We start from the raw sequence: 14719 nt of genomic DNA, 5'->3' as shown, positions 1-14719 counted from the left end.
ACCCCAGGAAACCTCGGAAATCTACGGGACCTCCTGTAGAAGTTCAGTACTTATCCCTAGCATAGGTGTGAACTTTGGGAGCCCATTCCATATAGAGGAATACTCCCTGAGCCAAGACACACGGTGGTGGGCCTAGGCCCTATCCCAAAGGATACAACAGACACTGATGACACCCTATGGAAGGCCTCATTTTCCAGGGGGAGCAGAAAGGATATGTGATAGATAGGGTTTTAGTTGTAGGGGGTAGTGGTGGTAGGGGAGGACGGGTGGGAGAAGGGAACTGGCATTGTCATGTAAATCAATCCTTTTTCTAATTCAAATAAAAAATAGTTGAAAAAAGAATTCTAAGAAAAGAGAGAATATAAAAATAAATAAATAAATAAATAAATAAATAAACACATGAGTTAAATTACTTTGTTTCTCTATAATTGCCACATTATGATGCTGTTATCTTACAGTGAGCTTTCTATCTCTTGGTAGTCGGGGAGGCAATGGTGGTTTCTTTTCAGTTTTTTTTAAAAATATCTTCACTATTGCTATATGTTACAAAGATACTTTGTTCTTACCCAGAAATGCATCATATCTGTGGTTTTCCAATCATTTTATAAAGGTTCAAGTTCCTGATGTTAGACACAATTTTCCTCCATTCTAAGAGAATATCCTGACTATCTTCTTACAGATAATGTTCTTGTTTGTTGGGGAGAAATCTATCTTTCCCTGATGATTATTTTCTTCATTTTTATGTTTTGCAGAAACATTACTTCACCCAAGTTAAAATGTTTCCCTCTTTATTAGAGCCCTTTGGAAGCATTTTCATTACTCCTCATCCTTTATTTATGTAGAGGGGTTACTGACCAGTCATTATTGTTTTTATGCTTGCTTCACAATAGGTAATATATTTTATTTCTAGGAAGGCTTTTAAGGTTTTTTCCCCTATTCTCTGGTTATTTACAGCTAGATTATATTTTCTCTTGTTATGATTTCTTCATGCTCAGCTCAGGCTGACACATTTTAAAAATAACCTTTAAAAACTGGCTTACCTATGTTTCTTCAACTGTATTGCAGCCTCCCCCTCTTCTGCTGAGCTCCACTTATACTTGCTTTGTGCTGTATTGTTCCACACATCACTTGAGTTTTGTTTACATTATCAGAGACCTCTTTGTGATCCACTTTGCATGATGCTGCATGTCTGCCCCTGGCCAGGCTGTATACCAATCAGGAGCTCTTTATTTGGCCCCTCCCCCTCCTGGACTGCTCATGAGCCAATAGCTCTATTTTCCCCATGCTGTGGTTTCGATGATGTCTCCTAGAGAAATCAGAGTTCACTTTTTAAATTTACTCCTTCACTTATCAGAACTTCATGTGTAATGATTTGCAGTCTCAGAAAATTGTGGGTTCTGTTTTCTTTTTTGTATTCTTAAACTGCCCCCCCTTTAGAAAGGACAATTCAGTATTAATAATTATTAAGAAAATAAGACTCTATCAGTTGAGAATAGTAATTGTTATCAAGTACATTCATGTTTTATAGTACACAAATGATGGAATATTATGACATAATATTTTTAGAAAAATGTAATGCTTCTAGAAAAATCTACATATCTTATTTACATTCCATTAAAATTGGGGTGATATGCTACAGCTATTTTATATCTCCTCTTGTGTGAAATTTTCCCTCTCACTCTGTCTCTTTATCTCTCCATATATATGTGTGTGTGTACATATACATTGTATATGTGTGTGTGTGAAATTATAATCACAATTATGTTGCTAGTTTACTTTCTTTATTCATTTCAAGCCATATACTCAAGGTAAAAATGTGAAGGGAAAGAAAATGACTTATCTTTTGGATCCAGTCTTTATTATTTTAATAACTGTTTTTTTCAAATAGTTTTTCTTCAAATCCATATTCATAGGTAATCCAATATTTTATAGTGTAAGGAGTTAGAGATTTTATGATACATCTTCAGCCTCCTTACTTTTGAGAATAAGATCCTGATTTGTGGCCAGAATGTGAAATTTCAACAATGTACCATAAGTTTGTAATAATAAATATAAAGTAACTAATAATTTCCTTTAAGTGTTTGCTACAAAGGAATTCAACAGTAAACATTCCACTCCTCTTTCTGCACCAGACAGGAAGTGAATATGTTCACATATTTTGAACTCACTTGTGTAAATGAGACTTTTCAGAATTCAGATTATTTTTTTCTGAATGCCAAGCTTTTCAGTCCCCTTGATCTCCAATTGCTGCTTCAAATCTCTAGAATGATGGCAATCTTTTTGTGTGTGGGGGGTCGGTCGATACAGTGTTTCTCTGTGGCTTTGGAGGCTGTTCTGGAACTAGCTTTTGTAGACCAGGCTGGTCTTGAACTCACAGAGTTCAGCCTGCCTTTGCCTACCGAGTGCTGGGATTAAAGGCTTGTGCTACCACTGCCTGGCTGAATGATGGCAGTCTTTTGACACTTTTTTCCATTTCTCCTTAAATGCTGTGAAGAGTTTTATAATCCTTCCTCAGTGTACACCACAGGTTCTGCAAGACAAGGTGTACTTAATACTCACTATATATTCAATCAATACTACTGTTTCTCTATTCCCATCTATATAAACTATTCTGGTGTGTAAATGAAATATGCAATGATTGGATTTTGAACACTCCTTTATATCTTTCTTTGCAGGCTCTTAAACCTGATCTACAATGGAAAAATTCCTTTTTTACCTGTTTCTCATTGGCATAGCTGTGCGAGCTCAGATCTGTCCAAAGCGTTGTGTCTGTCAGATTTTGTCTCCTAATCTTGCAACCCTTTGTGCCAAGAAAGGGCTTCTATTTGTCCCACCAAACATTGACAGAAGAACTGTGGAACTACGGCTGGCAGACAATTTTGTTACAAATATCAAAAGGAAAGATTTTGCCAATATGACCAGCTTGGTGGACCTGACTCTGTCCAGGAATACAATAAGTTTTATTACACCCCATGCTTTTGCTGATCTACGAAATTTGAGAGCTTTGCATTTGAATAGCAACAGATTGACTAAAATTACAAATGATATGTTCAGTGGGCTTTCCAATCTTCATCATTTGATACTGAACAACAATCAGCTGACTTTAATCTCTTCCACAGCATTCGATGATGTTTTTGCTCTTGAGGAGCTGGACCTGTCCTATAATAATCTAGAAACAATCCCCTGGGATGCTGTAGAGAAGATGGTGAGTTTGCATACCCTGAGTTTGGATCACAACATGATTGACAACATTCCTAAGGGAACATTCTCCCACTTGCACAAGATGACTAGGTTAGATGTAACGTCAAATAAATTGCAGAAGCTGCCTCCTGACCCTCTCTTTCAGAGAGCACAGGTGCTGGCCACCTCAGGAATCATAAGCCCATCAACTTTTGCATTGAGTTTTGGTGGAAACCCCTTGCATTGCAATTGTGAGTTGTTGTGGCTGAGGAGATTGTCTAGAGAAGATGACCTTGAGACCTGTGCTTCTCCTGCACTCTTGACTGGTCGTTATTTTTGGTCAATTCCTGAGGAAGAGTTTTTGTGTGAGCCTCCACTCATTACTCGTCATACACATGAGATGAGAGTCTTGGAGGGTCAAAGGGCGACGCTGAGGTGCAAAGCTAGAGGAGACCCTGAGCCTGCAATTCACTGGATTTCTCCTGAAGGGAAGCTTATTTCAAATGCAACGAGATCTCTGGTGTATGATAATGGAACACTTGACATCCTTATAACAACTGTAAAAGATACAGGTGCTTTTACCTGTATTGCTTCCAATCCTGCAGGGGAAGCAACACAAACGGTGGATCTTCATATAATTAAACTCCCTCACCTACTAAACAGTACCAATCATATCCATGAGCCTGATCCTGGTTCTTCAGATATCTCCACTTCTACTAAGTCGGGTTCAAATGCAAGCAGTAGCAATGGTGATACTAAAATGAGTCAAGACAAAATTGTCGTGGCAGAAGCAACTTCTTCAACAGCACTACTTAAATTTAATTTTCAAAGAAATATTCCTGGAATCCGAATGTTTCAAATCCAGTACAATGGTACTTATGATGACACCCTTGTTTACAGGTAAGAAAGATACAGCCATCTTGAACCTTTGCTGAATATGGCAATGCAGGGTTTGAAAAGCACTACTGCCTTGTTTTGATTCTAAATTGGCACCACTACTCTGTGCTGTAATTATAGTCATCTGATTTTATGCTGGATAATGTAATATATGAAGTGGCAAATACATATGGGAAGTATTTTGAATGGCATTATTTTAAATAGTACACATTTATATTTAATTCTATGCTTTTTTTTTACCTCATATGAGGGATGTGACTATCATACAACAAGGCAGATTTAATTTAAAATTTCAAAAACATACCAGAATTTACACATCCACATGAGTGTTCTTTCCTTCAAGGAAGTCACGTTGGGAGGCTATCTCATTACCCCAATGATGCTGCCTTTGCTCAAAGCAGTTTTGGAATTATCTTTAGAACCTTCGGCATACTATTTTGAATATCCTCAGTGGTGGCAAATCTTCATCTTTTGAGGGTGAGTTTCAATTTTGGAAACAAGCCTTTTGGGGTCAAGTCTTGTGAATAAGGTGGGTGATCAAGTTGTGTACTGCCACTTTTGATCAAAACCATTGGTTGTAACTATAAAGTACTGAGACTGATTCTTTGGGTGACTGAGTTATGTGCATGTGTGCTATGTCATGTGCATTGGTTCTTAAGACACTTCCAAAGAGGACATATGACGAAATTTGAGCAGTGAAAGTATCACTTTAATTAAGTATGCAAATATGGGAACTGGACAGCAATGGAGCACTTGTATCTGCTAGTGATTTTCTGGTATGTTTTTCTGAAGTTCATCCTCATTGATTTATAGTCACATCTTACCCAATTATGAGCTGGAAATTCACATTTTTATCCACATAGTTTTACTCATGACCGATTATTATTACCTCTAGAAAATGATGTAAAGTCACAGTTTTGAAAAAAATAACCTTTTTTTAGATCAGTTTAGTTCCTATATACAGAAGTTAAATTCTTGAAAATAAATTGCTTTTCATTCATGTCTGAAAATGAGATTAATTTCTTAAAGTAAGTGAAGACCAGTGAGAGGAATTTACAAAAAAAAAAAAAAAAGCATCCTAGATAGCTATATAATCAATCCTGGACCAGGTTCTATCTGGTTGAGTTTTAATTTCCTCATTTTTAAAAGAACAATTAGGCTAAGTGGTTTCTAATATCCCTCTCATCAGTAAATGGATGTGGTGTCATACTGTGACATATGAGCATTAGTGAACTTAAGTTTACTCCTGTCTCCCACACACTTCACATAGTACACAGACGATATTCAATGACTGGTCCATGAGAGAAGCTGAGTTCACCAGATTTCCTTTACATTCTAACAGTTAACCCTTGATAAGCTGCATTTTGCTTTCAAAATCCCAAAGTTGTGTTCTTGTTCCGAGAAATAAATTCTGTGTGGTTCTAAGAACCTTGGTGAATTCATGAATGTGGTGATTGCCATCCTTAAATACTTACATCCATTCCATTGTGTCTTATAAAAAAATAGACATTGACATAATTAAATACTTACTGATATCCAACAGTTAGGATACACCCACTGAATGGCAGCCATGATTTTGGTTATGAGTACATGCTTTTGTGAGTTCCCTGGTACATTGAGAACATACTGTATAGCTTGTATCCCATTTTAGTTATGCCATGGTTTTATATTTCTATAACTCATTTTTAGGAGAAATTGCAGATGCAGACTTTCCAAATTAATGTTACTTTAAATTGTATTTGGTTACACCTTAGGGGAAAATTTAGCAACAAATAGGAATGTAGATTAGTCTTTACGGTGGAATGGATCCAGAGATATCTCTAAACCTAAAAACTGTTTCTTGATGGAGAATTTCATCTGAATATGGTGGTTGGATGAATTCACACCCTTATCAATAGCTTTGCTTCATCGTGTGTCCAGGTTATTACTCACACGTGCAAATCAGACTCATTAAAATGTACTGGGAGCTATGGAATAAGAAATCACAATGTCTGTAAATAAAATCTGTTCATCCTGGTAGCAGTAGAAGTTGTTACAGACAGCCTTAGAAGATACCATTCCATAGAAGCTTATTACTGATTTGGAAAGCCAATGCTCTGAATTGCTGTTCCATTCTGCTTGCTAATGTGATTGTCAGTGTTTTCTCTTTCTTCAAATTGCCTTTCAGTCATAGAGGTGTTGTAAGTGCTAAATGGATTTGTTTAGTAGTCAGATAATGTCACAGTCACACCTTTCCAAAGCAATTTGTCATAAATGATTTTTAGCAATGGCTTTTATTAGGAGTTCTGCTTTGCCAAGCAATGTAATTAGGAAGCTTGTCAAGGCATGATGCAGGCACCATTAATATAATGCAGACTGTAACAATGAGCTTTCAGCTATTCTAATTGGGTAAATACAACATTGGATCATTTTTCCACATTTCATATCTGTTATAAATGTGTTTATCTTGATGAGTACTGAAGGAGACAGAACTAAAGCCATGATGACTTTGTGTATATGTGTTTTGTTTTGTTTTTAATATTAACACATATTCCATTGTCCCTCAGAATGATACCTCCTACGAGCAAAACGTTTCTGGTCAATAATCTGGCTTCTGGAACTATGTATGACTTGTGTGTGTTGGCCATATATGACGATGGCATCACTTCCCTCACTGCCACAAGAGTCGTGGGTTGCATCCAGTTTACTACCGAACAGGATTATGTCCGTTGCCACTTTATGCAGTCCCAGTTTTTGGGCGGCACCATGATTATCATCATTGGTGGAATCATTGTTGCGTCCGTGTTGGTTTTCATCATCATATTAATGATCCGGTATAAGGTTTGTAACAATAATGGGCAACACAAGGTTACCAAGGTTAGCAACGTTTATTCTCAAACTAATGGGGCTCAGATGCAAGGCTGCAGTGTCACGCTGCCCCAGTCCATGTCCAAACAAGCCATGGGCCATGAAGAGAACGTCCAGTGCTGTAAAGTTGCCAGTGAGAGTGTGATTCAGTCTTCAGAAACATGTTCGAGTCAGGACTCCTCTACCACTACCTCTGCTTTGCCTCCTACCTGGACTTCAAGTGTGTCTGTGTCTCAAAAGCAGAAACGAAAGACTGGCACGAAGCCAAGTGCTGAGCCGCAGAGTGAAGCTGTCACAAATGTTGAGTCTCAAAACACTAACAGGAACAACTCAACTGCCTTGCAGTTAGCTAGCTGCCCTTCTGCTTCTGTCACAGAGGGTCCCACATCTCAAAGAGCACAAACCAAGCCAAGTAAGTTTCTCACCGTTCCTGTTGAGAGAGCTAGAGCCCGGCATGGGTCTTCTCTCTGTGTAGGATTAAAGGAATATTGTCACTATGGTAACTCACTGAGGTCATGTGAGCTGTCTCCTGAGAGACACATGTCTATGAGTGGGATTTGGACTCACCCCTGCATTTCTGATGTTTACTATGGAAATGTAACTATTTCAAATGTGCAGTCCATATAAGAGAGCATTTTGTAATCTATTACTTCTCTTTGAAAAATTACAGAGGAAATTTGAAATTCTTGTCTCTGATACTTAAACTTTGTGTTTTTATTATCCTTATAAGGAAGAGATAGGAAATATAATACCTTGATATATCTGCATGAAGGTCACATAAATAAGTTTGCAAGAGTGGTAACAGCAAGAGACAGTAGCAGTGCCTTCTCATACCCTATGGCTAGTATCAAGGCCCTATGAACACAGATCATATTTAAAAAGTGATCACAGGACCAAGAGCTCTCTCAACCTGTAAAGGCACCAAGCCAGCCAAGCCTGACCACTTAGAGAAAGAAACCCAAATGTGGAAGGAGAGGATGGACTTCTTCAAGTTGTCCTCTTACAGCCATGCTCGTGCCTCCCCCATCCACGCAGAATAAAGAACATTGTGTGTGTGTGTGTGTGTGTGTGTGTGTGTGTGTGTGTGTGTGTGTGTGTAACATCATCACAGGAAATGTCTTCCATAAAAATTAGAAATTTAAGGAGAGGTCTGTTTATACATAATTGACATTTTTAAATGAAGGCACTATATTGCTTCCAGTTGCAATTGTGTTGTTAAGAACCACTCAATGTTTAAATTTATTATTCAAGTTAAGCATTCCAAGGAAAGCTAAAGGAAGTAACCTTCTAAACAACAGTCTTCCTTTGACACTAAAGTTGTTCTAAGCTACTTCTTATTCATAACAAATTTTTAATGGAAAAATAATAAAATGAACTCATTTTACATTTATTGTATATACTAATCTATAGAAATATTTGGGTGATCACATTTATTCCACATACAACTGTTGAATGACTATGTTTTATATTTTCTTAATGCAAGTTAAAGAATAAGAACAAAATATTAGCCTGCTTTTACAAACAGGTGTTTTTCTTTGTCACCAAGTGAAATCAAAACTTCTAAATGAGGACTCATCACAATACCAAATGTAGAAAGTCATTATTCTTTATCATCTTCTTGACTATAATTCTGCTCATGAATGGTCTCTTAAATTAAATGCATTTGTTTCAAACCAAACAATATGGTAAATGTAATCATATCTCATTCAACATAGTGGGCATGCATTATCTTAAAGAATATAATACTAGTCATATGTTTCCTGGAAAAATATCAAATATTCATTGAAGTCATGATTCATACAGATTTAACTCTAAGATGTTGTTAAGAAATGATGTGCATTTTTCCCCTACTAGTTCTATTTTAGTTTGTTGTGAGGCTACATCTTATATAAAAACATGCACCATTTACTTGGCGTAAAACATAACATTTTAGCCATACTATAAGTTGGTACTTTCTATATGATAAAGAATCACAAGGAGTAAGCTTCACATAACATTTGATACTATTGGTTTGGGTTTTTGTTGTTGTTGTTGTTGCTTGTTTGCTTTCATATGACAGAGGGTATCACGTATGCCAAGCTGACCCCAGACCCACTGTTTAATTAAGATTACCTTGAAGTTCTCCCCATACTCATTGCACCACTGCCAAGGTGGTGATTACAAGTTTGCCCATCACATTTGGCTCAAAATGATAGCATTAACTCCCATGACTCAAACATCACTTAAAGCTAAACTTCAGATTTCAAATCATTAGCTTCATTTTTGCCTCCGTGCACTCAATTTATTTTCACTTGGCAGAGGTACAATTTATATATACTTTCTCTTGATGCTATTCAATGGGAGGTTAGACAGAAGCAATTGGAGATGACTTTAATGCCAGCCTTGAGAATCTTTTTTAGAGCTAGCCCAGTGAGCCTACTTAGGTTTTCTAAATTACATCTCTTCCTTGCTTTGCTTTTCACTAAGCCAAGCCTAATCCTCCTCCACTGCTCCTGTAGATAGCACCTTAGGGGACATATAAGGTCACCTGTGTGGTCTTACATCATGAAAGCAAAGCACCTTTCAAAGAAGCATGACTGTTTAGAACTGCTAAGAGTAGTAACGTATAATTCCAACTATATATTTTGAACTCACACTGGTAATGTTATTTTTAATGAGGTTCTGAATGGCAATAGCATATTAATCTTTCCATTCTGAGGTTTGCAAACATTATACTAAACTCTTGAATGGACAAAAGCTTCCTAGTCTTCATAAGAAAGTGGTTCCTGGAGGCCAAAAAGACCTGGAAATTATACGACATAAAGCAGACAAGCCGGCATGCCTGTTCTAAACTACTGGGAAACTTAGATTTTATAACTTCTTTGGTTTTAGAAATGATCATCTTGTTTATGCTTCTCCTGGAAACTTGAATGTGCATATTTCACTTCTCAAAGACATTTAAAAGTATATGACAGAAACATGTGAATTTTATTTTGAATAAAGTAAAAATAATTAATATTTTTAGTATTTTCATGATGCTTTTAAGGGAATATTTACCTCATGCTTGAATACTTAAAAATAATTATTTAACCCTATGTTTTAGCCTTTGTAAAAGTTCATATTTTGAGAGTTCAACAAAATGCTAGCCTATCAAGAAAGCAATAGGGTCTTCATGTGCATTTATATGACAGCACTTTTTCATATGGAGATAATTAATGCTACTTATTAAAATGACTGTCACAAAATAAATGCTTAGGTGACTGAATGAGTAAGTGGATAGATAAATACATGAATAACTGTAGAGATTGATATATTGTTATTAGCATAAGCAACAGTTTGCACTGATTGCATCTTGATGATTGTTGTCCAGAAATTATGTTACCACAGCAATCAGAGACGCTGTGTTCTCCTTGCTTTTCATTTTGTCACATAGTACACTGTTTACCTGACCTACCATATGTTGAACATACTGTTTTCCTTTTGTTATTTCTAACTACAAGCAAAATAGAAAAATTATATTTACTTCCTTTTTATTAATTATCTAACTTTCATTTTTAGCCATATAATGTTATCAACTTGTTATATGCAAAACAAATATATGTTCTCTTAATTATTAGAGTATTTTAAAAAGTTACTTACTCTGAATATTTCAACCAAGAATTAGGTTTCCATCTCTAAACTCTTTTCATTCTTTTTGGATAACTGTCCTTTCATTTAGAAATACCAAACCATAATTCAAGTGACGTCATAGAGGGGAAACACAGTCTTCCAAGTTTCACCAGATTTCTTGGAAATAACAGTTTATTTTGATGGCTGTTGTATTTGCAACTCCAAATTTATTATTACACAAATTAGTTGTATAAAATAATTTAGATGCAGGAATCAGAAATCCTGATACTGTCCAGTTTAGTTTTTATCAACTTTTCTCCAAAATTAAAGGAGGCAAAAAGTCTCACTAGCTAATAAATTAAGCCAATCGATTTTACCTACTTTTAAGACATAGTTTGACAAATTTTAAGACATATTCACTGACACAGAAATATATTCAGTAAAATATTTGTATGTCTCTAAATAATTCACTTTCAAAACTTTAATAAAATTAATTCTCGAACTTTTTGTGGAATATTTTAACTTCAATTTTCACCATAAATACAGTGATTGCTGACAATATAATTTTAGTTATTTTATTTACTTCCATTGCAAAAATGTAACTTTTATTTAGAAAATAAAACAAATAATCAGAAAATTCTTATCAATAAATTGCCACCTGTTTCTTAAATTTCAGTACTCCCTCTCTGCTTAAGTTCAGGTATAAACTTAAAACTTCTTTTAAAATGCAAATACTTAAAATTTCTGTAGAAATGAAAGACCCTGTACGTATCTTGTAAAAATAAACCACTACTTACAAAGAAGGGAGCAAATAAGAGCTTGTTGTTTTCTTAGCCTCAATGATTTGCAACTGCAGTTTATAATGCTAAGGAAAGCCTGGTCATTGCAGTCAGCCAGAGTGAGGGGCATTCCATCTCTTCCTCAGACCACTTTTGTCATGAGAGCAGCCCTTAGCATTGTGTGCTCCTATGTGAGCCTAGGGAATGTTTCAGGGAAAGTCTTTAGTAGAGCTGTGGGTTGGGTAAGAAAGAGCTGTGCTTTTCTTCTTGGGTTGTTAACTACTGTTAACTATTAGTTACAGCAGTTACAACTGTTACTACTATTACACTACTATTATTACTATAAAAATAATTGTATACCTTATAATGAAAGTGGCAAATGACATTCAAAGTCTTTTATGGATATGAAATATATCCTTAAAGGCCTGGAGAGACAGCTCAGTGCTTAATTTGCACTTACAGCTCTTTTAGATGAATTGTGTTCAGTTCCCAGTACCCACATGGTGGCTTATAACCTTCTGTAAAGTAACTTCTGTCATGGGGACTCAATGTCTCTTCTGACACATTGAGGTTCCTACATGCATCTGGTTCACATCCTTTCAAAAAGGTGCACCAATATATACATCAAATAAATAAAAATTTAAAGAACATGCAATTTCATAAAAATTCATAGAAGAAAGAGAAAAGGAATCAAAATCAACAAATTTGTTATATGATTTTCAAAGTCCAGCATGCAAAATTACTCAGTTCTAGACACAAAGACTAAAAAAATAAAAACAAGAAACCTCACTCAGCAGTAATATTATAAGCACCATGAGTTTTGTATTTCTTTTCATTGATTTCCAGAGGAAATGGCTGCCTTGTAACAAAATGAAGGCTAAACAAAATAAAAAGTATCATTAATATATTCATGTGTCTCAGCTATCCTAGCAATACAGTTTCATCACAAGCAAGACAGAAATTAATAGTTTATAGCTGGAAATGTATTAAAATATTAAATTCTCTCTTAGTGGTAATATAAATATCTTTAAAACTTCATTAAAATTTGCAACTTGTAATTGTAACAAAGGAATTGGTAATTGTTCTGACTGTGTTCAGCAGTTTAAAGTAAATACTGAATATATATGCACATTGTATATTTGTATAGGTCTAATTATGGATAGATATGCTCCTATATATACACTGAATTATAGATGAAATGAGCCAAGTAATTTTCATTTAATAGAAATGTAAAACTTTGCAATTACTTAAACATAATTAGAGTTCAAAGGCCTATCATAGAAAAGTTTCCAAATTTATTTTTTTATTTGGTTTTTGGAGGCAGGGTTTCTCTGTGGCTTTGGAGGCTGTCCTGGTGCTAGCTCTTGTAGACCAGGCTGGTCTGGAACTCACAGAGATACACCTGTTTCTGCCTGCTGAGTTCTGAGATTAAAGGCATGTGCCACACCTGCCCAGCCAAATGTTCCAAAATTATATTTACCATTTTAAGACAACAGTCAAATGCACATATTTTTATAATAGTACATATTTAGATTTTGAACTTTCTGATTCTATCCTCATTTAATCTTCTCAAAATTGTGAAATCTATGCTCACTAGCATTGTCTTAGCCATTATTGTCCCCTACATACCATCTTTAAAATTTTTATCCATTTTTATACATTTAAAAATGAAAGATAACATAGCTTTCCCCCTTCCCTTTCCTCCCTTCGGCCTCTCTCAAGTTTCCTGCTCCAACTTCTTCCATGTGCATTTTCTCAAACTGATAGACTCTTTCTCATTATTGTTACATATATATGTATGTATAAGTATGCATAAATATTTGAATATAGCCCCCCCCAAAAAAAACAAATGTCAAAATGAAAAAAAAGAAAAAACTTTACTTCTTATATCGTCCTGAGGAAGCCGTGAACCTGTTGTGGTTTTAAATGCACTTGTTTTGCAGTTACACATCTTGTCTCGTTGGACACATAAGTCATACAGTAGACACAATCCTGCTCTGCATCTTACCAAGTAAATGAATATTTGCATAGAGAAGGAATTATGAAATACATAGTTACTATATCATAATTCAATTCCCTAACCATTTTCTCTCTGTAACATTCATGAAAAATCTTAAACATTGGGGGTTATTACAATTCCATTTATGCTCAATGAGTTTATATACAAAAATCAATATGTCATCTTTTCTAACATATTTTCTAAAAGTTGATGACTATCCTTAGAGATTCTTAACTATTTTCATTCCCAAATAATTAATAATATTTTTCATATGAACACATTATTCAAAGAAATAGAATATTTCCAACCAGGGTTATATTATGAATTTTTACAGTCAAAAGTTATATATGGTTGGATATTCAAGTAGTTTCTTATTCTCACTCTTTTCCTTAGTAATGGATGACATAAGAGTAGTTCGAGATTAGGTATTAACTTATGGCTAATACTGTTTTTATATTTCCGTGGTAAGTATGGATGAATTCTGTTTCCGTCTTTGAACTCTAAGGTTTCCATGTTTACATACGCAGCCCTGTATTTGAAATGCTAATTCTGGCATAAATAGAACTAGAAACCTGACTGTCTTATTGAATTGCATTGATCCTAAATTAGTAGAAATTTTGTATATACTAGAAATATATGTATATAAATTGTTATGAAGTAAAAATATGAAATAGGACAATTGTAAAACTGTAAACACACAAGTGATGGTTCAGTTCATTAAACAAAGTAAGTAGAGTATTAGGACCAGATCTTAAGGAAGAAAACAAGTAAAGAACTGATCATGACATTGAAAATCTCGTTCCTAGATGCTTTGCTGACTAATGTTGACCAGAATGTCCAGGAAACACAGGTGAGGAGTTTATTCATTGCTATTTGCTTCAAAAACAAGAGAGATTTGCTATTGTACACATGAAATTTCTAATTGTTGTGTTAGTAGCCCATTTTGAGACTGTCCATTAAGTGCTTAGCAGACAAGCTGGAGTTCTCTTATGTTCAGTTAATTTTCAAAATATGTCTGTATCTACTCCTGATGAACTGGAATATTGTTGGGATGAAATACAGCTCTAATTATGCTGTTAGTGTGATCACTTTCAGAAACAGTTCTGTACACACAGCTATCTTTGTATGGATATACTGATCCATAGATACATTTATGGCCCATACCTAACACCCATTTCTGTAAGCACCTACCCAGCCATGCATCTCATCCTTGTCCTACTGCAGTTTGAGAAGATAAATTTTTGCTTTGTTGAAAAGATGAAGGTTTTCACTGATATGTAAAATGAATGAAGTCATTTGACAGTGAAGAGATGGGGTTACACATGTCCTATTTTTGACATTATTTTTATCAGTCAGCCAACAATTACTCTTCTTGAGAGCTTTGTTGTTATTTTTGTTTCAAATGAGAATATGATTCCTTCATTTTAAT

The 14719-nt window shown here is 35.1% G+C and overlaps 1 protein-coding gene across 1 annotated transcript; it reads left to right on the top strand.

Annotated features, from left to right (window-relative positions):
- Positions 1-2695: 2695 nt before the first annotated feature.
- On the top strand, positions 2696-14203 carry Lrfn5 (leucine rich repeat and fibronectin type III domain containing 5). The gene is made up of 3 exons (XM_035445875.1): positions 2696-4080; positions 6624-7336; positions 14097-14203. The coding sequence occupies exons 1-3, from the start codon at positions 2696-2698 to the stop codon at positions 14201-14203; spliced, it is 2205 nt and encodes a 734-aa protein (XP_035301766.1).
- Positions 14204-14719: the final 516 nt, after the last annotated feature.

The sequence above is a fragment of the Cricetulus griseus genome, chromosome 5 (assembly GCF_003668045.3).
Source record: "Cricetulus griseus strain 17A/GY chromosome 5, alternate assembly CriGri-PICRH-1.0, whole genome shotgun sequence".
NCBI classification, from domain to species: Eukaryota; Metazoa; Chordata; class Mammalia; order Rodentia; family Cricetidae; genus Cricetulus; species Cricetulus griseus.
Note: the sequence above shows the minus strand (reverse complement) of the source record. Positions and strands in the feature narration are given on the sequence as shown.